This window comes from Paramormyrops kingsleyae, chromosome 8, assembly GCF_048594095.1.
Source record: "Paramormyrops kingsleyae isolate MSU_618 chromosome 8, PKINGS_0.4, whole genome shotgun sequence".
In the NCBI taxonomy this organism is placed as follows: Eukaryota; Metazoa; Chordata; class Actinopteri; order Osteoglossiformes; family Mormyridae; genus Paramormyrops; species Paramormyrops kingsleyae.
The window spans coordinates 34,123,602-34,149,124 of record NC_132804.1 but is presented as its reverse complement, the minus strand read 5'-3'; the positions used below and the strand labels follow the sequence as shown (position 1 = coordinate 34,149,124).

At 46.3% G+C, this 25,523-nt stretch overlaps 1 protein-coding gene and 1 long non-coding RNA gene across 4 annotated transcripts; one reads left to right on the top strand and one right to left on the bottom strand.

The window, feature by feature from the left end:
* Positions 1–80: 80 nt before the first annotated feature.
* On the top strand, positions 81–25,268 carry LOC111857214 (G-protein coupled receptor 22-like). 3 transcript variants are annotated; one of them, XM_023837826.2, is made up of 3 exons: positions 84–124; positions 295–481; positions 22,080–25,268. In XM_023837826.2, exon 3 carries the CDS (start codon positions 22,187–22,189, stop codon positions 23,657–23,659), a length of 1,473 nt encoding a protein of 490 aa, XP_023693594.1. In that variant the 5' UTR covers positions 84–124; positions 295–481; positions 22,080–22,186; the 3' UTR covers positions 23,660–25,268. The 3 variants fall into 3 exon arrangements, with proteins under 3 accessions (XP_072571815.1, XP_023693594.1, XP_023693593.1); XM_072715714.1 differs by lacking the exon at positions 295–481 and having other exon boundaries at positions 81–124; XM_023837825.2 differs by having other exon boundaries at positions 87–481.
* Positions 13,344–14,361, bottom strand: LOC111857215 (uncharacterized). The gene is made up of 3 exons (XR_002841323.2): positions 14,203–14,361; positions 13,559–13,718; positions 13,344–13,445 (listed from the first exon to the last, which is right to left on the bottom strand). It is a non-coding gene; the product is annotated as an uncharacterized lncRNA (long non-coding RNA).
* Positions 25,269–25,523: the final 255 nt, after the last annotated feature.

Below are 25,523 nucleotides of genomic sequence, written 5' to 3'. Positions count from 1 at the left end.
CTCTGCTCCTTTCCACTCAAACAGTCGATCCCCCTTGCGCGACACTCCCTCCCTCGCAGCCTGCAGATAGTATTCGTATTGGACGAGGGAAGGAGCGCCTTTTACCCTTCACTGGCTACGACCGGTAACCGCTCTAGTGCATGTTATCATCACTCTATATTTGGTCAATGTTGTATTGCTTTTCTAGACACGCATGGGACCTTGGATTTTGCGCACAAACTCATGCATGCGCTTTTAAATATAAAGACGGTGCTTAGTTCTTTGAACCGAAGGTGGTATATCCTCTTCCTCCAGAGGCATATGCATTAGACACGGGAGCACGGGAGTGCAATTCTGGTCACGGACAGCGCATTTCACAGAGGGAAGGCTGTCCCGATATTTACTACGGAGGGACTGTCACCTGAGTAGCGACAGGCGACAAGCGACAAGCGGGCACCTGCAGTAGGATGTAGCGACATTCTCCTGCTACTTCCCCGTGGACGTGAGTTAAATATGTTTCATACGGCGTGGACATTCAAGCCTTATAACGCGGTGTTTAAGTGCTAAATCAGTTCTTGCAATTCAAGCAAGCGTTATTAACACTTAAATCTGAAAACTGTTTCCCATTTGCAATAATTTCATTTAATCGGAAACTTGTCAGATTATTTTGTTAAGTTCATAATATGATTATTATAATTATTATGTTTTATATTGAAGTGTCTGGTGCAGCATTTGGAGAGCAATGTTTGTCAAGTGAGCTCACCGATGGTCCCTCTCGCCCGGAATCAGGCCAATTCTTGCACCAATAATTAAAAAAAAAACAAACAATCAAGCACAAAATTCAGATTCAGAGATTGAGGAATTTGAGGTAATGGTACTCTGTAGTTATTTATGATCCGGTCCAACTGTTGATGGTTGTGGATCAGTGTACCGGGCAGTTTAGCTGTATTCTGCAGTAAACTGTACGATGGTCTGCCGTGTAATCGCTTGTCTTGCGAAAGTCGGGGCTTGGGACAGCCTGCAAAAATGTATCTGTGAGCATGCTGTCTTTATTATGACGCGTATTAATCTCACTCTCATTGACATTAATACATTTCTATCAAGTTTATGTCTTTATCCCATAGCTTTTCTTTTCAATCAATCATAATATCCATCGACTTTGCCTCGTCTGGAATGAAAGCAGTATGATTTATTCTCTCCGACGACAATAGAGCAGTACTTTAAATGCTGCAGCTGGATGAACGCGGTTATCCATAAGGCAGGTTATAGGCACCGGAATTCTGTTCATATTCTCCCCGGACCTCTCTCGGGATTTCCTGTTATTGAATGCGATCCCAAGTGATCTGACTAGGGAAAACATCCTCTCTTTTCAAACGAGCAACTAGGACACTGTTGTTTGCATGTATTTTTGCGCTTAAATATACATATATGAAAATGCTATTCTATGAACAACCTAATGGAAACGCTTCCATTTCGCGTTCAGGATCTAAAAAAAAATATATTATTTCTTGACACAGATGCTAACGGATGAATTTCCTCGCTGTTAGTACTAATAATACATTTAAATGTGGAACTGAATGTTCAAATTTGGCTGGGAGTAAACACTGAAGATTTACAAATAATGACTGGGAAAAGTTTCATTTCAGTGGCAATGATAAAATGTTGCATTATGACGTTTTCATTGCAGACTGATGACGCTATTAGGGAGTAAAAAGATGAAATCGGAAAAAGTAGAATGACAAAGGGAAAGACACAATGGAAAAGACAGGGAGAAGTGAAAAGGTAGATGGAAATGAATTCAAGGGGGCAGGTAAGAAAAGAGGGAATGGTGAGAGTGAGATAGGCATGGAGGTGAGAGGTGGTGTGACAATTAAGAGATGAGAAGGGGATGCTGATGAAAGGCTTCAGAGTGAGCCCCAGTGATCTGATGTGCAAACCTGGGCTGGCCCCCGCCCCGTTTTGTGAAGCGCACAATAAGCTGAGGGCGCCTCTTTGGCCAGCAGAAACACCTTCATTAACGCCGCGACCCCACAGCCGGGATCGACCCACACCGGATGAATGGGATTAATTGTGCTGTAATTGCCTCCTTCTGTAGATGTGTGCATTCATTATTATGACTAAATAGCTTCCAATTCAGCCTCCTTGATACCCCCCTTCTCTCGCCCTTTTGAGTGCCGCGTGCGTTCCCACTGTAATGCTTCCCTAAATTATTAAAGTGCACGGTTACATGCGTCATGATAAAACCAAGCACCGGTAAACTGTCCAGTACCTCCCATTCACTGGGCCGCGATATTTCTGCTAAGAATAAACAGTAGGCTATTCAGTAACTTTGTCTTGCTAGGCTTAAAACCTCACTTCACTCCTGTGCCATCGTTATTGTGTTTCTTGTCCGTCTCGTTTTCATACATCCGCCGTCTCAGCCCCTCATACCTTTACCTTCTGTTCTTTTCCCATCCCTCCGGCCATCCACACATCCCTCCCCGTCTCTTAATGCTGACAGCAGTATTTCTCCATGGTTCAATGCCATATGGATTTCTCCGTAAAACCGGGAAGATGCAGCAGCGAATATAGACAGGGAATAAAATCTGGATATGGTCTCAATAGTGCAATCACAGTGGAATGGATAGCAAGCTCTGGTGGCTCTAATTAACGAGTTACCCTATTGGTGGGCTGACAGACTCGATATGTGGAACCACAGCCCAGCTTAAGTGATCTGGCAGGAATATCTTATATATGACGAAATACTTGTCATTACGGTCATAGTTATATGTTGCTTGTGAATGGCAGTGACCAGCAAAAGGAGCATAGCGGCATCAGAGAAGCGCTCGCGGGCACCGCCGTTTCAATGTCGTGAGAACTACTTTCAGATGGAGTGGCTGTTTGACCGAAAGCTTGACCGCAGCATTAAACGAAGGTCAGAGTTTATAGGTGTGATGAAGTGATCGATTAGCTGTGTAAGGCTGTATCATTCTAGTTAATTACTGACAGTTACTCACTGTTAACAAGGGCTGTAGTTTGGTATGTATTGGTGTATTCTGAAGACCGGATGATCATAAGCAAATACAAATTGTTTTTAATCTCTAATTATCGTTGTTACATCTCGACTTTCATTTGTATGTTTTTTATTAATGAATGCTTATTGAGGGTTGTCTCTGTATCTGTAATGCTCATTGTGTAGCATTCACAGATTTTTGCTAATTACGTTTATTATGCCAGTGGGTCGTAGTAATACGCTATGGGTTTAGTGTCTGGTAGGTGTCATAAGAACATAAGAAATTTACAAACGAGAGGGGGCCATTCGACCCATCAATCTCGTTTGGGGAGAACTTAACTAATAACTCAGAATAGTTAAAATCTTATCTAGCTCTGATTTAAAGGAACCCAGGGTTTTAGCTTCCGCTACACTAGCAGGAAGACTATTCCATACTCTAACCAGGGGCGTCGTAAGGGGGAGGAAAGCTAGGACGATTCCAAGGGCCCCTGAGCGACAGGGGCCCTAAAAAAATTGGAAAATAACTGGATTGGTTTGGACTGGGGGGCCTAATATGATATGCTTTCATGGGGCCCAAAATCTCTAGCAACGCCCCTGACTCTAACTACACGCTGTGTAAAGAAGTGCTTCCTCAAATTTGTTTTAAAATGTTCTCCCGCTAATTTCCACGTATGGCCACGAGTTCTAGTATTTTGACTTATATTGAAATAGCCATTTGGCTGAACAGCATCCAGACCTGTTAGAATCTTATAGACCTGGATCATGTCCCCCCTTAGCCTCCTTTGTTCAGGCTAAACAGATTCAGCTCAGCTAACCTCTCCTCATAAGACATTCCTCTAAGACCAGGAATCATTCTCGCAGCCCTCCGTTGCACCTTTTCTAAGGCAGCAATGTCCTTCTTAAGGTATGGTGACCAAACCTGCACACAGTATTCTAGGTGGGGTCCTACCAATTAATTATATAAATGTAACATCACCTCCCTTGACTTAAACTCCACACACCTAGAGATATAACCCAACATTCTGTTGGCCTTTTTTATTGCTTCCCCACACTGGAGAGCTACCTTTATTTCAGTGGAACCCATAAAATATCTGTACTTTATATTTCTGCTCCCTGCATGGATTACCTTACATTTATCTGTGTTCAATTTCATCTGCCAAGTATCAGCCCAGTCGCTAATTAAATCCAGATCCCATTGTAGCCTCTAAGCTGCTAGATCAGTATCTGCTACACCAACCACCTTGGTCTCGTCTGCAAATTTAACCAGTTTACTGTATGTATTGGTGTCAATATCATTAATGTAAATTAGGAACAATAGTGGTCCTAAAATTGAACCCTGCGGTACCCCACTATGAACACAGGCCCACTGTGACATTGTGCCTCTAATAACTACTCGCTGCTTCCTGTCAGTTAACCAGTTTTCGATCCAAGCTGCCACAGTTCCTAAAATCCCTGCAGCTTTGAGCTTTAGCAAGAGCCGTTTGTGGGGGACAACATCAAAGGCCTTCTGGAAATCTAAGTAGATCACATCGTAGGCCTTTTTGTGATCAATTTCACTTGTACTGTAGCTTCCTCAAAGAACTCAAGTTGATTCGTTAAACAGGATCTACCTCTCCTAAATTCATGTTGGCTATCCCTCAGAATGTTATTTGCATCTAGGTAATCTAACATTTTCACTTGGATTATAGCTTCCATTATTTTTCCAGTAATACTACTTAAACTGATTGGCCTATAGTTTGCTGGATTACTTCTATCCCCTTTTTTGAATATGGGTGTTATATTAGCATGCTTCCAATCTGATGGTACCACACCCGCAGATAACGATTTCTGGAATATTAAAGTTAAAGGTTGGCTAATAATATCCCTCATCTCTTTTAAGACTATAGGTAAGATGCCATCAGGGCCCTGCGATTTATTTATTTTGAGTTTAGCTAGGCTTAGTATCACATCAGCCTCAGTTATACATATATTGGTCATAGACGACGCTGTATTCATACTAATTGGTGGTAAATTACTTGTGTTCTCTACTGTAAACACCCGTGAAAAATAATCATTAAACTCATTTACTATATCAATTTCATTTTCAATTATAATAAGGCCCTTACTCTCCTGCAGATTAGTGATTTCAGCTTTTAGAGCTCTTTTGGAGTTAAAATATTGGAAGAAACTTTTATCATCCTTAGCCTCCAATGCAATTTTTCTTTCTACATCCCTCTTGGACAGTCTAATGTTATTTTTCAACTCTACCTGTAGAGTGTCATTTTTGTGTATGCCTTCTTGGGTGAGCTGCTGCGTCTGCCACAAGGGGGCAGTGTTAAACACAACACATTGTCCAGTAGCTATGGAGCTAACGCTAATTTCCCAACTCTCCGTGAAAGTGAAAGATTTTTTCCCCATATTCATTCAATTTTATAACTTTCTTCCAAATTGACTGTTTTTCTTGGCACTGAAGGCTCATGTGCTCATACCCATATTGGGAGTGACACAAAGAGTCAGTGTGTTTTTTGTCTGCTGGCCATTACCAACTGTGAGCACATCTACATGCTGACGAAGTTAATCAGAGAGGAACTGGTTCCTCTCCAGTTGCTCTCTTCAGGGATTCACAGGTGTGACCCACAGGTTGGCGTCCTGTGACCGGAAGGTCTCTGGCTTAAATCTGCCACTATAATTTTACCATTGGGCCCTTGTGCAAGGCCCATAAAACCAGGACTGATCCACACTTGTATGCTGTTTTGGACAAAAATGCCTGCTGAGCAAATAAATGTGTGTAAAGTATGTATGCCTCTCGCTGTAGAAGGGGTTGAAGTGCATGGAGAGTCTTTCAGCTTGTGTGTAGGCGTATGTCTGCGTGATGCACGATCTCATCCACCGATCTCATGTTGCATGTAACAGAAGGTAGCATATTGACGTGGTTCTCTCTCCCTCTGCTCTCTGCCACTTGTATGTCAGAGTATTATGTTGTGTACTGTAAATCTTTGCAAATCCGCGCTGTGGGGGACATGCGTTCTGGTGGAAGTTCATGCCCGCTGATAGGTTGTTGTTATTTCAGCATCACCATGCCGCCCCCAGTTATAATGTCGAGCTGTGTTGTAGCTCTGTATTCACCCGGCATTTTGCTGAGTCGCGCTGTTACAGTGTGACTTATTAGCGCCGAGTCGAGATGACGGGAGCAGGCGGGGGCCGATGATGAATGAGTAAATGCAGTAAATGTATGGGCTTGAGGGGAGTGTTTCTCTGCTCACTGAACACATTCCCCCCCACTGCTCTTTCCTTCTACTGGTGGCCTACATCTACTGGTGGCCTACAGCTACTGGTGGCCTACATCTAACAGAAGTCAACACACCTGACACAGCAGAGGCAGCAGGTGGTGAAGAAATTTAGGAGCTGACCTCGTGTCTGGAATATTCTACACCTTGGGGGACTTTGAATGGATGCAGTATGATATGCAGTTATATGCATGGATAAGACCATAAGCTGTGAATTCGGTTCAGGTGAAAAGTGTCCACCAGCTGTCTGAATAATATATGCAATGCAACATATTAATACTGTCATTCAGTCTCTGTTTTCTTTAGCTTTGCCTGCTTGCTTATTGCTTATACATATTTTCTTTGGTAACTTGGAAGCATGTTCCCTGACCACCACCCCCGACCCTACCCACTCCTGTGTTGGTTAGGATCCAACACCCTCTCGAACATGCAGAGCTGCCGTTTGAAAGTCACGGTCATCAGTCTCATGTTCCCACAGCAGTTGTAGGAGACCTATAGGCTGTGGGCGTTCGAGGATGTAGAAAGCCTCAAGAAGATCTATGTTAGTGAACCAAACTGTGTGTTATGGATTTTGCTTCTGAATATTTGCAAAGGATAAAATAAGAAATTATTCCTTGACCTGAGGTTCAAGCAGTTAAGTAAAACTCCTGCAGAATCGAGAACAAATGTCTAACAGTGGAGTGTGGGCAATTATGCAAGGAGCAGAATTCGGTAATCAGTGTCCAGGGTTCACTTGCAGGCCATGGTGTGACGCAGAGCCTGTATTCTAGCCAGCAAACTGCTGGGTCAAATTAAAGATTCATATTGAGTTCTTTGAGTCCATGTCCAAGTTCAGCTCTTGTGGGCGTTTGTTTTGCTGGGGGGGGGGGGGGGGGGGTGGGGGGGGGTCTTTGCTGCAAAACCTTAGAGTGTTTCAGATGGGGGGCTGACAACATGTACAGCTCTCGTGGTCAAAATATTAGTAATTTTTCACTTTTTTCACTTAGTGCACTGTTTAATGCAAAGCCGTATAAGCAGAGCTTACAGCTCCCCCTGTTCTCCGCCTGCTTCCTGGGTCCTCTGTGTGGCTCCGTGGGTTCCGATGTGGTGCCTGAATGTGGGTGGTTGCTGGTTTTAATCTGGGGGTCCTTCAAAACATCAGCGAGCACCTTTCATAATGGGCCACAAGAATCAGCATAGAGTTAGGAGCAGGATAACAGGGTGGATAAAAGGAAAAGTGCTTTATTTTTTTTTATCTTGCATCAATTGTTGAAGAAGAAACCAGCCATGAAAAGAGCAGGTTGAGATATCAGCTCTCCCAGGAGGAAAGCAAAAAAACACTGTAAAGCTAAGCACACAGTTTCAGAAAGAAAGGTCACGGCGATGCCCTCCGTCAGAGCGGGATGAAATTGACAGGGGCGTCATGCTGTAGGCGGTGCAGTGCTGGGCTCGGCTCTCAGAAAGGATATTACTGTATGCGGTGAGGTCAGCAGCCAGCCACCTGACCGATTCCCGGTTCAGGGATAGATTATCAGCACTAAATCCTTTAAGTCGCAATCAAAGGCCACTAAGGAGGAACACAATCCCAGGCTATAAAGCTACGCAGGGAATCAACAAGGTCAGAGGGGATCCTCACGTTACAGGTAGCTGGGGATCGATTTATAATGCAGCCAAGGAAACATTTCTCTTACACAAAAAGTGGCCAGCTTTTGGAAAAAGCCTGGTTAATGGAAGGACAGCACTTAGATCCATTTAAGTCAGCAGAAGAAAAAGTGTGACAGTACTTAGTTATTAGATGTGAAAATACCCTAAGTCAGTGGTTCCACATTTTGTGTGCGTGTGCGTGTGTGTGTGTGTGTGTGTGTGTGTGGAGTTTTCATGTTCTCCCTGTGATCTGCAGATTTCCTCCCGCAGCCCAAATGTACGCTGTTCTGTTTGCATGTCATGGACTGACCCCTCACTTGGGATATCTCCCTCCCCTGCCCTGTGCTGCCTATAATGGGCTGAAGCCCCCCCCCCGTCCACGCGCCTGACCAGGATAAGCAGGTGGGAAACAGAAGAGTCTGTAATATCAGAGAGTCTGGCACTTGGAGAATGCTTAACACAGGTCATACAAATTCATAACATAAAAAGATTTCCCCCTAGAAAATGATAAATACTGATTTATGACGAGTCGGAAACTGATGAAAGGTACGAATATGGCAGCCTAAAGTTAGCAGTTAATTACAAAATGCTTAAGCATTGTATAAAACTGGAAATTAAATGAATGAAAAATTGAAGACGAGCCAGAAATACTTGTAATGTTACCTTAACCGATATCACATTTTAAAACAGAATCAATGAAATATTATTAAAGATACCACACATCTTACAATACAATCATTACAAAGAGAGAATTTGAAAAGAATAACCTGCATATAATTACGCTGCCTTCATAAAGTCATTATTGAGCTCCTTCTGGTGCAGAGGCTGCCACTCTTATTCATGCTTCTGGGTATGTGTTTGAATCCCACCCTTTGTATGAAGTTTGCATGTTTTCACCGTTTTGCATAGGTATCCTCCCCCTGAGAAATGTCCAACAACAGAGAAACGAATTGGTGTTTCTGTGTTATTAGCATGTGGCGCCATGCCCAGAATGCACCTCTGCCTCGATCCCGGTGCTGCCTTACATGGGCAGTCCTGGATATGCAGTTGGAAGACAGATAGACTCACTCCACTATACACATAATGGTACAGTAATGATGCTCGTTTAATCCTTCTCCAGAGAGTACAACATTCAGAAATCAGTTTGATACGACCCACTGAAGTAGGCTAAGCCAGAACCACCTTCACTCTTGGTTTAGATTTAAAAACAGATAATGTGTGTGAATTTTGAGCATAAGCTGGCTCAAATAAAATTTGGTTTGATTGCAGAGGAGTGCAGAGGAAAATAAGATTACTCACATGAGTTAACATAAGTCCGTTCAAAGATGGCTAAACCTATTGTAGTTTTTATTTTCAGCTTCAAAAAAATGCAGGGCAATGAGACTTTACTTGAGACTCCTAGACTAGTGATTTGACACAAAACCACACCCTTCAGACCTTGAGGCTCTGTCTCTATAAATGGGAGACGTGAGATTTGCTTTAGACTTGGGGGATAAAAGGCTTCATAGCAGCTCTTCTGTTTCGTGGTTCTTGGATTAACCTTAGACCAAAAAATATGCCTGCCTTTTGGAGAGATAAGGACAGCAGGAGAAGCATGGGAGGAGAGTGCAGGGCTTTAGCAAAATGCTTAAGTGCTGCTCTGTGCAATTATGGCTTTTTTGCAGTAGTATCGTTTCATGGGGCAATGAGTGACATTATACCCTTCTACTCATAGCCCAAAAGCCGCTTAAATTAGCAAATTCCCCATGCTTCATTTAGAATTTTGCTCCCATTAACAATATTTTAGTTTTAACTTAAAAATATGTAATTCATTGATTATTTTGGAGTGTTTACAGTCATAGCTGCAGAGCAGGTGGAATCAAGCTAAATTAAGAAGTGGTGCATCTGTCTGCCGTTAGTAAAGCTCTGTTTGAGTTTAAATTGAGTTTGATTGCCTACAGGGTGAACAGCAGAGTCTGCGAGCAAGTTTTAATGAAGGAGCACTTTATTATTATTATGGGATTAGGAAGTAGATAATTTGACCATATTTGAATATTGTAATAGTTTTATTCTATATTACTGTCTAAAGAGCTAGAATTCTATAATTCTTGTATTTTGTCCCCTTGCCGGTTATAGTTTGAAACAGTCTTAATAAAGTGTGTATATAGATGCTGTTAATGGCGGTGGAAGGGCATGGAGATACAGGCTCTTTTGGTCGTTCAGCCTTTGTGTCTGGCGCAGTCATGTCGTCCTGCCTGACAGTGACGGGCCAACCGTGCCTAAGCACCTAACACAGACATGATGGTAATGATGCCACTGGCACACGCATGTGCACATGTACATCATACATGTACTGGACCTGGAATGGATCGGGTCGGCAGTGCAGAGGGATCTCTTTGATTTACAGCAGAGATCTTTGGTTTAGAGCAGTGTTTGCTGGAAATTTGGGCTGACAAGAGTATCTAGGAAAATATCTTCTTATATGTGCAGCATGATTAAATAAAAATTGCTCCATTGCATCCTCACGAAATCCATAAGAGGGCCATTGTGTCAAAAACAACTCCAAATAAGCCACAAAATAAGGGCATGAATTAATCATGAATTCTCTTCCTCAGTTTTCTTCATCACAAAAAGTCACACGGTGATGACAAGCGTGTGCTCAGGCCCAGATCGTTATGTGCGGGGGGGGCAATCGTGCCTGGGTACGGTATAAGGCAATTGGGCCAAGACTGACTACACCCTGAAAATTCAGCCACCAATCCTTGACGTTTCTAACTTTGAGCCCCAAAGGACCCCTCGTTCACACCCATCTGAGCATCAAACAGAGGCTGGAACCCACTGCAGACCCTAGAGCTAACAACCTCATTTATGGCCCAGTGGAAAGTGCTCTATTTACACGTTGACTGGCTGACTTGCTAAAGATCTTCATTACCATTAATCCCACTCGAGATCCTTATCCGACATCAGTTGCAGCTGGGTGCACAGGGCTAGTGTAGGCCACAAGCTCAGAGTATAATTGTTTTAGCCAATGGAATGAACGTGGTTGTCTTGGAAGATAATATATTTCAACGTTATTTACTTTTTTACCTAACATTTTACATCAAACTGTCACTTTATCGTCGTGGAGCGGTTTGTGTGCCTCTGTGATCGTAGGAGCGGTATTATCGGGCGCTGTTGCCCTTAGAAGGGTCTCCCAAGGCAAATCCATGGTGTGTGATCAGACAGTGTGAGTTGATGAGCCCACAACTTGGGAACAAGATGGTCGCCTCCCACAGTGACCCTGGAAGGTTGTGATTGGGAGGAATGGCCGGCCCGATCTGACCCTGAGCGGTGCTCTGTTATTGGAGTTCTGTGCCGATTGTCCATAACAAACACCATTCTTGAGCATAAGGGTGTTTGTAAGTGCACCTGGCACCAGAGTGCACTAGGCCACAGCTTGATGACTGATTTTTTAATTGTATCATCAGATCTGTGATCATATGTCTTGGACACTTGGGCGAAGAGGGGAGCTGAGCTGTCAACTGAACAACACCAGGTGGTGAGTTGAATGAGATGGTGGGTGAAAATGCTGGACAGACGAGCTGGAACATACAGTGTAGGTGTGCTTGAAACATAAAGCAGATACCCCTGGGGTGGATGAGAGTCACCCTGAAGGCTCTGGATGGTGTTGGGCTCTGTTAGCTGACACGCCTCTTCGACATTGCGTGGAGGTTGGGGACAGTGCCTCTGGATTGCCAGACTGGGGTGATGGTCCCAATCCTTAAGAAACGGCCTAGAGGATGAGTTACAACTTCAGAGTGTAAAGCAACTTGGAAGAGGATCAGAACCTCCACATATGAGTGGAAAAGGGTAGATTGCCCCATATAGAGGAGGCAACTGAGGTGGTCACCTGCTCAGGTAGGTGGATTCCTGCCCAGGAATGTGCTTCAGGCATGGCTAACCAGGAGACCCCGAGGCAGACGCAGGAGAAGGAGGTCTGCGTATATCTGCTCAGACTGCTGCCACTGCAACCTGCACCCAGGTGTAGAATGGATGGATGGATGAATGGATGAGATATTGTTCTATGGTGACTGTACTCAAGTCCCTTTCAAAAACAGGTTTCCTGACTAACTATACTGCCATCGCATCTTTCATCAAGTTATTTTCTAACATTTTGTTGGTTCTGCCGCAGACAGCTGCTCGTTTTGCAGCTAACCCTTCACAGAAAGGTCACATTCTACATATGCTCCTCCATTTCTCATCTGTCTGCTGAATGGAGTCACGTCCATCTGGCAAACAAGGTTACGAGATGCTACATCTGACATGGAGTCAGGAATTGCGTCACCGTCTCGATTTTACTGATCTGGGAGTCTTTTACTTCCTCCCAATTTCATTTCAGGGTAATTCTGGTCAGTTAATCAGCATGGTGAGAGCAAGTGTTCATCTTGCTAAAAGTATCTGTTTTGCAGATGAGCTAAATGACAGACTAAATCTGTAGCCTAATGACACAGGGTGGAGAAACATCTTCCAATCACCGGCAAACGAACACTAAAGGCAATTTAAGGGCAGCTGTTTTGCAATGTGGGACGAAGGTGATGCAACCCAGGAGACACAAGAGGGCTAAATTCAGACCCACCGCTCAGGAGTTCTGAGCCTCCCAAATCAGTCAACATGTGTTTTGGCTGCAGAAGAAGGACAACAGAAGAATTTACATAAAAAGTTTATCATCACTATAGTTGTAGGTCCCAGGCGACCACCCTAATCCCACCCCCTGTTTAAAGGTTGTCATTCTACATAAACGGCATGTGGATGTATCTCTTACTCCGGTGTGCTGATAGCCCCTGTACTTCACCATCAGCGTATGGTGGTCTGTCAGTGTGGCTTTGCTATCTCACTCCAGTGGGATATAACCCTTTATCCCTGTCGGGGTACTGACCCCAACCTATATCTAATGCATCGGGGGTAGCCCCTCCCACCAAGTCCTTGTGTGCCAGTCAGCTAGGCTTCAGCAGGTTACCTTCAGGGTCTTTACAGAGGGCAGCGTGACTGTCCTACAGCTGTCAAATATCAAAATCCTTACTGGAAATGGTAGTAAAGGCGCTCATCTGTTAGTTTTGATAGCTGTTCTTTCATGAAGAACCAATATTACTAACACTGCATGTTTTACTATAAGCTCAAGGGTTTTAAAAAATCCGTGGTGGGGATCTACAGCTTTACTTTTGAAGCCTGTAATTTCCAGTGTGTACGTTTTTTGTTTCAGGTTGAATAGGCCTCCCCAAGTGTTTCTTTGGGAATATTTGCTCTGTTATGAGTACTGACTACTGACTCTATGAGTACTATAAATGAGGTCTGGGTAGTGATCTGAGTACACGTCCTTGGTAGCTCCATGCTCCGTGGTAAGTGTTGGTTAGCGGCTCTGCATGTGCGTTGGAGATCCTCTCTTGACTTCCCGTAGTCGCAGCTAGTTGCTGGGTGAGTGGCGTGTCGAGTGGCAGCTTGTGGCTCAGCATGCTCCGTGTCGAGCGCCTGGTCGTACCCACGTCGTAGCTGCGCGTTGGCCCCATGCGCAGCTCCTGGAGGAGATTACGACAGGCTCGACGGGGTGACGCCGTCCTCCTCTCTGGTAGCTGCGCACAATAAGAAGCAGACTTTGCAATTAGCTACAGCCGCTGGGCTCCCCGGTGGGCTGCCTCCACTAACGAGGGAGTTAATTAGGAGCAGAACGCTAGGGCGGCCGCACCTGGGTTTCACATCGAGGCAGGCAGGAGCACGCTGTTTCATCTGCGGCCCGTCCGCATTAAGGGGGGAGGGGGTTAGGGGATTGAGTCACCCTGATCACATGGCGCGGTCATTCCAGATGGCCGCCGCTCTGCTCCGCCGCTAGATGTGCATCAGAAATGCTGCAGTGGGGGAAAAAAACATTGTCTGAGTGGGACCTGGATCAGCCAGAGATGCGATTCATTGGCCAGCTGAGGCCTTGCCAGAGGGTAACTGAAGGTCATGTCGGATTAGCGGCCCGGTCACTCAGGTCTCCCTGTCCCCCGTTACTGTGAGCTGTGAGCTGTGAGCTGTGAGCTGTTCTTGGTCACCGCATCGGCTTCTCGTCAAGACGACACCACAGTACAACATCCTGCAGGTGCCTTTCGTCTTCCGATTACAAAAGCCCAAAATACACCTGCTTCTCCTTGTAATTGTGCCAGAGATGTGCACAAAGCAGAGTGCTTCCTTCTTGGCTTTCATGTGCACATCTGCAGGACGACTGTGTAGGTGTCGGGGAGATCAGCCACCCTGTTCTAAGCGAACCCCCCCCCCAGCCTTCAATCATGCACCCCATCCTCTGTAAGACCCCGATCTCACCCACACCAGTTCATACATTTTCTTTACCTTTGTAACGACTTTGTTAACTGGTAGGTGGCCTCTCCTGAATTACAGCCGTCACTCTCAGACCCGCATTAGTGGACCAGACGGCCGGCCTCCTCGTAGGACCCCGCACTGATCTGCTGTCATGCCACACTCCTGTCAGGCCATGGTGGGGTCTTACACTTGTTTGGCTGCAATCCCAGTGCAGTCAGAGTTCCTTTGTGCAAAAACATGTCATTATCTCATTACATCACATTGTAGAGACAGAATTGTGTCATAATTTCAGCATTGAATAATAACATTGTATTATGGAATCAGTAGTTCAGTGAGTAGCTGTGGACTTCATGGTTGTGAATGTCATTCTTAACCCTTCTCTGCACAAGTGTGTGTGTGTGTGTGTGTGTGTGTGTGTGTGTGTGTGGATTAGGTTTATATTACATTGTGGGGACCAAATATCCCCCACAATGTGATAAAAACTTATTATTTTGACGTTATGGGATCCATTTGTCAGGTCCCCACAAAGATATACAAAAAAGTATAATTGCCAGTATAATATCTTGTTTGGTTACTTAGGCTTAAGGTTAGGGCTGGGGACTGGTGAAGGTCTTTATGTTGGGATTAGAGTTTTCCCCATAGAAATTAATGGAGAGTCACCACAAACCAGTATGTGTGTGTCTGTGTCTGTGTGTGTGTGTGTGTCTGTCTGTGTCTGTGTGTGTGCGTGTCTGTCTGTCTATGTGTGTGTGTGTGTCTGTGTGTGAATGTGTGTGTGTGTGTCTGTGTGTGTGTGTCTGTCTGTCTATGTGTGTCTGTGTGTATGTGTGTGTGGTGTGTGTGTGTGTGTGTGTGTGTGTGTGTGTGTGTGTGTGTATGTGTGAGCGGGTTTACCTATCCTTATGGGGACACAATGTTTCCTGGTCCCCATAAGGGAAAACTCTATTTTATAAAAATCGGTGACTGCTATGAAAAAACTAAAAACCTCTTGTATTTTGTTAGGTTACTTATGGTTATGGTTAGGGCAGGGTAGGGGTTACGGTTGTCATAGTTAGCGTTAGCATTTTTCCCATTGAAATGAATGAGCGGTCCCCATAAGGATATGTTTACCCTACATGTGTGTGTGTGTGTGTGTGTGTGGGCATTCTCCCTGTTCTTGCACCAGTTTCTCCTTTCCCTGCACAGCCCACAGACATGTGGTTTAGGTGGATCAATGTCCCCTTTGCCCTTAGTTCACTCTTTGATGGCTTGGCACCTTGTCCAGGACCCTGTGCTTCCTTAGATACATTTCAGGCTCACTTTCCATCAATACTTGCATTGCAGATGAAAATAACTCACTTTATATTTTTGCGCTTTCACCTTATGTACTTTAGGGTTACATACTGCTGTAGCTAGTGCACAGCTGCAGGCCTCCCTGCCCCTGAATGCTGGAGCCAATCTGTCAGAAATGCACTTTCTTGAAAGTGAAGCTGCACGATCAGCTTCTTAGGCTGAAATATTGATAGTCAAAGAGAAAAGAACAGCTCAGGCAGAGGTCTGGCCTTCAATAGCGATGGCACCTCGAGAGAGCAGAATCTCAACAGGCGTGCAAAGAGGGCCCTCTTGAACGCTGCGGTCCATCGGAAGAGCTCCGTCAGCTTTTCGGGGGGGGGGGGGGGGGGGGGGCGGGTCCTGCGGTGACAGTGCAGGACCTCTAGGGAGCGAAGGGAGTAAGTGAAGGAGCTCGGAGGAAGTAAGCGAGCCTCAGGCCGCTAGGCCAGGGTGACTGTCTTCATGCCCCCCCTTTGTGGGGCTGCTAAATTTACCAGCTGGGTGATGTTGGCAAGCAAGGGACGGGTGCAGTGTTCCCTCTCTGCGCCTGGCACCCGCGCCACACCTCGGCGGTGAGTCTCCACGGTGCGTCTCAGGAGTCAGGTGAGGCAAGGGGCCTCATTTTCCACCACTCAACAGTTCCCCCCCAATCTCATGCCCCCCCCTTCCCGGCAGGCCGAGCCGGGCAGCAATAAGGCAGGCGGCTCACGATCGCTGCCAGCTGGAAATCTCTCTGTAATGAGCTGAGCATCGGACCGCAGCATCCGTGCCCCCCGCCCCCCCCCCCCCCCCCCCGGGCACTCAGCTACATCGCTCTGCTTCTCTCCCCCTTTCTCCCTCACCCTCTCTGCCTTCCCTTTCAGCTTATGCCCCCTCTCATCCACCCGCCTTCTGCTATTCGCATTTCTGCTGCTGAGAGTAGCACCACTGTGCATTAAGACGCTCAGTGACTGAATGAGAGCCTCTTTCTCGGCATCACTCTCCACACTCCCCCCTCTAACTCCCCCTTGCCTCCATCTGATGCATCGAAAAAGTATTTCTGTGATTTTCAGCACCTCTTTCGACATCCGCGCCTCCCTCCTCTGCCTCCCATGGGTTTGACACGCCCCGCCGCTGTCTTATGAAAAGGAGATTGGCCTCCCCCGTGCAAAATGCAGAGCTGGGTGTGAGTTGTAGGAAAAACGTACCCAGAGACGTAGCAGTCAGTAGCGGGACAGTATCTGACAGGGCAGCTGGGAATCTGGGGGGATGACTGGTTGCTATGGTGATTATAAATGAGACACCAATTTTTTTGGTCCTAAAATGTGCATAATAACTGACACAAGGGCACTTTGCTCAATGCAAAACAGAGAATTTCTTTGTGAATCTATCAGAGATGCTCATCTCCATCACAAATAAAATCAAATCACTTGTATCACCACAGTAGTAGAACAAGTGAACTAGTGAGTGAGCCTTGGGTGCAGAACTGACTGAGGCCGATGAGATGCACATCTCAGTGCACTGCCAACCATCCAATACATATGTAGCAACTATTAATGGGATACCATCTGATTCAGCCCTATTGCGATGCAGTGGGATTCCACACAATGCAATGCAAAAGAATATGATGCTATGCAATTCAGTATGGTACAGATACAGAAACAGTTTAGAGAGGGGGAATCAATCTAAATTGTTGGTTGCACTTCTAAATATTAAAGGGTTTTACCGATGCAAAGATGTTAGACAATGCATCCCACGTTCATTCCAATTTGTATCTGGTGCACACTGTTTTAATCGGGGCAATTGCATTTTGAATTTTTATGCTGGTGCACCGATGCGAATCAATGAATCTTACCATCCCTAGTATCTATTGTAGGTCTCTGTTGCTACAACACTAACACTATTATACTAATGTAAGATTTCATTTGTTGGCTGATTGTTTACAATGTTTGGAGTTTTCAGGCATTCCTGTCTTTCCTGCCACCGCACACGGACACAGTCAGGTGAACTGGTGTGCCCTGTGATGGACTGGCACCCCATTCTGTACCCGATTAGCCTTTGGAAGATGGATGAGTCACATCGCAATTGACTCATACACCAGATGGTACACAAACACTTGCTAAGATATCGATCCACTGAAACTGGCCGATCTCTGCACTGACTCGTTACAGACTGACTGATAGCCTAACATATTGAGCCTCTGACAGCTTCTCATGCTCACTTGCTGACCGATGAGATGTGTGACTCTTGGACCCACTGATCTCCATCCTTACTGTTAGAGTGATATTTGCTATAACTGATTATATTTGGTGGATAAATAAATGGCCCATCCTTTCAACAACTGATTTTAATACGGCTGTACATATAGTCATACGTATCCTCTGACTGCAGTGTCACTAGTTCTGCAAGCCAACTGTGGCCTCACTGTTACCACGCCAACATATTCTGTGCTTTGATTGTCAGCTATATGATGCTTTTGTGCTGCCTTGTCTCGTGTCAGAAGTGCGTTTACGCGCTGATACAGTCAGCAGCGATGAAATGCTGAGACGTCCTGTTTATTCGCAGTATTAGCAAACACAAGCAACCCAGCGCACTGCTGATTAAATTTGGTTAATTTTCTGGAGATTAATGCCACTCTTTATTTCCAAGGTCTGCTGAGCCAAGTTCTCATTATGAGAGTTTTTCCCATCATTTATCTTCAGTGCAGCAAGGGAAGGTGAATATGAACTGATGCGTAAATTAATTAAGATTGACAGTCAGTCATGAATACATTTCTGGTGGGGCGGTGGGGAGTGTACTCACTCAGCAGGTAAAGATGCTACTTCATAAAACCTGGGTTGTAGAATGTAAATATAGCTCTGATTTGTGTGTGGAGTTTGGCTTTTGCGCTGACAGTTTTTGCTTAGGATCTGACCCACAAAGACATGCTTTCTGGGCTATTTCATATTTGTTTCATCATTTTTCATTCCTAACTTTTTTAGATTTGACGGAAATGCTAACTTAGATGCCTTTTCAAGTTTATCCGGAACCAAAACTGAGATCTTCTAAGGAGATCTGATTTCAGGTCATTACATTTAACAGCTGCCTGAAATGTCGGTGGATTGTTAACGAATTGCCCTGGATCCTTTTCAAGCGGGATTGCGTCAGTAAAACATTTATGGTGACTGTGGGGATCATTCCAGTTAGGGAGGGTGTAACAGAGATGGAGTGCAGAATCATGGGTTGAGTGTGGATGAAAATTTACAGAAGGTGGGCAGAGCCAGGAAAAAGGTCAACCACAGCGGGGGGACTCGAAAGTTAAAGAGACAATAAAAATAAAATTTGGATATGTGCATTGTAGGACTCAGCGTCTGGTAACAGTTACTGTGCTTGTGAAAGAGCAGAACACATACATTTTAATACTATGAATCAGTGATAGGTGGAATGAACCAACAGAAAAATTCCCAGTCACTGGACTCCCTCTGCGGAAATGGTCCATTCCAGTTGTCTATGTGCTCGGGTGCTTTTCAGTGGGGGACTTTCAATTTGAGTTTAAGATGAGTTTGTGAGTTTCAGTATGAATTTATTTGCGCATATGAGCTTGGGGGGGCATTGGCTCACCAGCGTTGGAGGATTGAATCCCACTTTTCTCTTTTTGAGGAATGTTTTCCCTCTCTTGTGTACTTAAACTATCAACTGAGAATTTCCTGTAGTGAACGTCTGTATAAACCCTGCGACGGACTGGCATTCTGTCCTGATAATCAAGAATATAGAAAAAATAATCAAGAATATAGAATTTGAATAACAATTCTAGATGGTGTCGTTGGGTGGATCTAATATAGATTCTGAAAAAGCATGCCTTGTCCCTCTTTAACAGCAGTTGGTCAAGGAAATATATATTTCTGTTAGTTGTGGAGTGCATGCAGTGAAATGAGTTATAGGTAACTAGAAAAACAACCTAGGCAAATGACTTATAGTGTAAAATATGGCAATGAATGGGAAAGCAGTGATGTGTAAAGCAGGGCCCAGCAGCAGTGAGCCGGTGTGACGGGTTCTGCCCGGAGCAGAGGGCTGCCGTAATGATCGGGGTCAGCACTGGCCACCAGGACGCCTGCTACAGCGACTGGACCGTCACGGTCCTGCCTGCAGCTTGATAGCATGCATCCCAAATGAATACAGGGCCCAGATATCCCCTTCAGGGGCAAAGGGTGCCGGGACGGCATGTGCAGAGAGAAGCATCACGAGCAGGAATGAGGTTGCTCTGAGGCATATTGACACGGTATGGGATGTGCTCGCGTCCCGCACGGCTAGTCGCCAGCCCCCTTTCCAGCCCATCTGTCTTTACGGAGAAAAAACTATTTTCTCTGCATCACGGCCGGCCGCATGGGCGATATTCAGTGAGCCGCTGGCAAAGGCCCGCCCCAAGCCGGCGAGCAGGTGTTCGCCGACAAGGTGCTCAGCGAGTCGGTGCGATGGCGCACAAAACGTCCAGGCCGGTGATAGACGGCTCCATCTGTGGACGCTTCCCACAATGGAGCCCAAAAGGTCGGCAAAGGCAGGACTGAGTGATGGGCTGCTGGCACCGTTAGCTCTCAGTAAGTGCACTAGATTAATAATAATAATAATAATAATAATAATAATAATAATTATAACAACAACATTTATTCCATTTGTACCATGGCACTGCTGAATTCCTGAACCTGATTGGTCAGAACGGGTGTCGGCTGATTTTCTGTAACCATACATTTAGTGACATCCAGGCAAATCATAGTAGTGAAGCAGTTTTACTAATAAATGTTTTATGCTCATAAACATGAAGATTTAGGTACTTTAGGCACGAACGAGTAGATAACATTGAACGTTAAAAATGTAGAATGCATGTCTCCTTGTGCATTAACCCTTACTTGTGATGTCTTAATAATATTGATGTTTCCCCTGATACTTGTCTCACCCATGTTTTCACCGAACCATACTCATAAGTTCAGCCAAATGACTATTTCAATATTAGTCTAAATACTAGAACTCGTGGCCATAAGTGGAAATTAGCGGGAGAACATTTTAAAACAAATTTGAGGAAGCACTTCTTTACACAGCGTGTAGTCAGAGTATGGAATAGTCTTCCTGCTATTGTAGTGGAAGCTAAAACCATGGGTTCCTTTAAATCAGAGCTAGATAAGATTTTAACAACTCTGAGATATTAGCTAAGTTCTCCCCAAACGAGCTTGATGGGCCGAATGGCCTCCTCTCGTTTGTAAATTTCTTATGTTCTTATGTTCTTATAAGGAAATAGTTTTTGCATGTGCTGATCATGTCCATCTTTCAAAACTACTTGTTAAGTGCAGAGGTACAGTGAGCCTGGAAGCAGAGGGGAAAAGTCAGGAGACACCCTGAAGGGGGCTCCCCCCTGCCTTGGAAGCAGCCATCTGGAGGGGACACCCTGTAATGGACACCCTGGAGGGGACACTCTGTAGGGGACACCCTGGAGGGGACACTCTGTAGGGGACACCCTGGAGGGGACACTCTGTAGGGGACACTCTGTAGGGGACACCCTGGAGGGGACACTCTGTAGGGGACACCTGTCCTTTCACGGAGATACATGCACACACTGTGGACAATTTGGAGACACCAGTTCACCTAAATGCACGAAAATGGAGCACAGGAACATGAGAGAGCAAGCATATAGCACACAGACAGAGGCAGGGGGAGGGGCCAAACGCACAGCCCTGGAGGTGTGAGGCACAGCGCTACCCAGCAAGCCACCAATATACCTCCATCTGAATGAGCACAGTGATAGGGATGTCGTGCTACATTCATGCAGCTGGTAGGAACTGCTTGGTCTCCTGGAGACTAAGGAGAAGGTGAGAGCAAAGCCACACATGGGAACTATAATTACAGAGCTGTGCGTCTCCTTAGGGGCTGGGGGCCCTTGGCTTGGGTTCAGGTGCTTTCAATACTTCCGCAATGGCACTTTTAATAAGCCACCAGGGGCCTTTGTCCCTGTTACACAGGAAAACACAACCATTCTCCTTTGCCCTACCATCCAGTGGCATTGACACGGTAACCTTATCTGTTAAAATCCGCTTGGGCACCAGGTGGGCTTTTATGTGAAGGTTTGTCTGCTGAAACTCTGATTGTGTTCCTTTGATTTGTCTCTCTCGTGGGAACCAAATGACTTAAATAAAAAACAAGTTACTGTACACCTCTTTCTACCATCTATGGCCACATGAAATGTAGATTAAAAAATGACATTAGCTCTTTTTTGTCATCACTAGGGGGCAGTGCTGAGACGATATCAGAGAGCTTATGAATGTAACCACGTGCTCCTCACCAGTTTTGCTGCGGTAGACGCATCTCATTTTCTCTTCCTGAGAGTGGGAGACAGGTGGTTTGACGCAGTGCGATGCTGCCAGGACACAGAGAAGCCGATGCAATGTTCTGGCATTTTCTTGGACTTTCTCAAGCCCTAACAAAACCCCATGATCTTATACATTCTATCAACTGGCCTCTCCCCCTCCAGTGGTCGGGTCCTTATGACTCACTCCATTACCCCTCTTTTTGCCTGTCTACCCTGTGCTGACCCCCTTTGGTAGCTGTAACTCGCATCACTTCTCTTTCTCTCTTTCCCTGGACACCTGCAGGCCCACCACAGAAGTGCTGCCCCTGTCCGGCCACCCGTGAGAAGGCTTGGGCTATGGGTGCCTGCGTTTACGGGCCCTGCTATGCTTGAGGGAAGCAGGAAGCGACCATGGAGACCGACAGTTACGGCCAGCATCCGGAAACCAGCGATGGGTTGGCCAGGGTGGCCGGGGAGGAAGGCCCAGAGGGCTCGGCTGGGGCGGGCCTGGATTCGGGCTGGTACCTGCCGTACCCAGTCAGCTTCCAGGCTTCACTCACCAGCTTCCTCATGCTGGAGCTCATCCTGGGCTTCAGCAGCAACCTGACGGTGCTGGTTCTCTACTGCGCCCAGTCCAACCTTGTTGACTCGGTCAGCAACATGGTGACGGTGAACCTGCACGTGCTCGATGTCATCGTGTGCGTGCTCTGCCTGCCGCTGACGGTGGTGGTGGTCCTGCTCCCGCTGGGCCGTGACCTGGCGCTGCTCTGCTGCTTCCATGAGGCCTGCGTCACTTTTGCCAGTGTGGCCACAGCCATCAACGTGCTGGTCATCAGCGTGGACCGCTACGACATCTCCGTGCGGCCGGCCAATCGGCTGCTGACGCCCCGCCGGGCCGCCCTTCTGCTCACCGCGGTGTGGGCCATCTCGCTCGCCGTGTTCTTCGTGCCCTTCCTTGAGGTGGAATTCCTCTCGGGGCTGTCGGACGAGGGCGAGCAGGCCTGGCGTAATCGGACGCTACTGTGCGTGGGAGGCCCTGGCTACCCAGCCGTGGAGCTGACTGGCTACTACCACCTGCTACTGGAGGTGCCCATTTTCTTCACCGCGGTAGTGGTCATGCTGGTCACCTACTCCAAGATTCTGCGGGCTCTCAACATCCGCATCAGCTCCCACCTTCGCAAGAGTCAGCGTCCTCGCAGCTTGGGCTGCAGGGGGCGCCGTCTGCGCCGAAGGCGGAAGGGTTCGGCAGCGGGGGAGAAAGACAGGGGGAGGGCAGAGTCTTCCAGCCAAGGTCAGCGCCTCTCGCAGCCTCCTCTAATTCCCTCCCCCACGCCAACAGCCACCTCACCTCCTCCCATGTCCTCGGCGCCCCTAGTGGCAGCTGATGGAACTGCGGGAGATGCCACCCCTGGCCCCATCCCGACATCCATGGGGGTGCACGCTTCCGTATCGGCCATCATCGCGCTGCGACGGGCCGTCCGCCGACACCGGGACCGGCGAGAGCGGCAGCGGCGTGTCTTCCGCATGTCGCTCATCATCATCTCCACCTTTCTGGGTTGCTGGGCACCCATCTCGGTGGTGAATGTACTCATCCTGAGCCTGGGTCCCAGCCAGCACCTGGTGCGCCTCCGCCTCTGCTTTCTGGCGGCCGCCTACGGCACCACTATTTTCCACCCGCTGCTGTACGCCTTCACGCGGCAGAAGCTGCGCCGTGCACTACGCACCCGGGTCAAGAAGCGCGTTGTGTCGCTGCTGCAGGTGGACCCCGCCCCCAGCGGCACCGTCATCCATAACTCATGGGTGGATCCTCGCAAGGGGCGCAAGCAACGGCAGGAGGGCAGCGACGCCACAGACCGCTGCCTCACGGAGGCGGTGCGCGAGTGAGGCGGCACGGCGCTGCGCCACCATGTCCGCGCGTCCCGTGTCCGTACATCTGTGCTTCCGGTGCGTGTGCTTGCCTACACGTGTGTGCGCTTCAGGGACTAAACATCCGACAGCTGATACATTACAGCTGAATCAGGGTCTGTAAATCTTCCAATAAAATCCAAAGCAGTTTACGAGCAACGTCAGTTACGGATTTATGGACAGCGTTTCGTTTTTACTTTTAAGACAGAGAGTTTACATCCCACACTGGTGTCCTGAGTGAGTGAGTGAGTGTGGTGGTTCCTCATGATCCTGCCCGAGATCAGCAGGATCTACAGGTTTGCCAATGAATTCCCACTCTCCCTGAAAACATGCTTAGTATTCTTCAGGTAGAGCTAGTAGCTATGGCGATCCATGCACAGGATATATCACATTATACAATAAATCGACCTACTAAAGTTACAAGGTGACAGACAAATGTGCAGCACCAGCGATGCATGTATGATCACACGCATGGACACCCATTTAAGAGCCTGGATGACTCGGGGAAGTGTACATTTATTATCTGATGTGCAGGTCTGGTTGGTAGGAAGGTGAGAAGTGTATTCAGTTCTGTATTTTCACTCTTTTTACACTCTTGATTGATGGTTGCTAATTTTTATTCAAGAGTACAAAGTGCATAGCATTTGAATGGGGACAGAGCAATCTAGACAGCAGGAACCCAAATGTATCTCACAGAACCTCCTAAATAAGAAATCATGTTCATTTTGTTTAATGCACAGTGGGGGACATTTGTAAGGCACCATTCTGAAGAGATATTGATCTCTGAATATGTTAGGTAAGAAATATTGTGAAATAACTTCTGCCAGTATCTCTGGTTTAGTTTCCAACACACAATGTTAATAGGAAAATTAGGGCCTAAAGTGAATAAATACTTGAAAATACAAAGGACTTGAAATAGCTCAGTGTTACTCGACTGTTTTTTGTGCTGCGGTGGTAAATACTATTGCCCTAATAATGTTTACTTTTCACAGTCACCATTTTAGGGACAATATGAAGACAAGAAGCTAACAGCAGATTAGCAGGTTAGCTAAGTAGAAATCTCTTAGTGGGTTATACTGTATATTTAGCAGACTCAAATGTAATTACAGGTGAAAATTGTGCATGGAAATAGTTTTGTTAAAATGGTACACCTGTTCCAAAGTTATATATGTCCAAACAGAATTATCACAATTGGTCAATCCAGTTCTAAAAGCTTTAGAAGGTGCACTAGGTATGTGAGATAATGTTAATTAATACCCATATCACAATTAAAAAAAAAAAAGTTTGCTGGTACAGTGAAATTTTCTGAGCTGTTTTGTGAAATTTACATGTCAGCTCAATGTAACCACTTTGTAGAGGGCTGAATGATTTTGATCAATCTGGTAATTTTGTATTTTTGTTTGTCCAAGGGACAGCAGTCTGTACACTATATATCTTGTGATATTAATTACCAAAAGAAAAAATTACCAGATTAGTTGCTACGTATCATTTGCTCTTTGAAACACTGTACATAAGGCGAGAAAATGATATGTACTTAAAATCCTGTGCTTGGCTGTTGAGAAGTTTGTGATCAAGATGAGACCTTAGAAACCCCCCTGGCCTGGACCCTTTCATCTATGAAGGCACCCCCCCCCCTCCCCCCCGCCCCCCCTCCCCAGCTCACAAACGTTCCTGTTATTACCCAGAACATCCTGGCTGCCTGACAAAGCCCCGCATCCATGCAACGCTCACCTCACTACACGGCTCATCACATGCTTACATTAAGGAATCAAAGAACAGACTTTGGCGATGGCTTTGGGGTGGGCGGGACATCACTGACCCGAGAGGAACCTTCCATACAGCA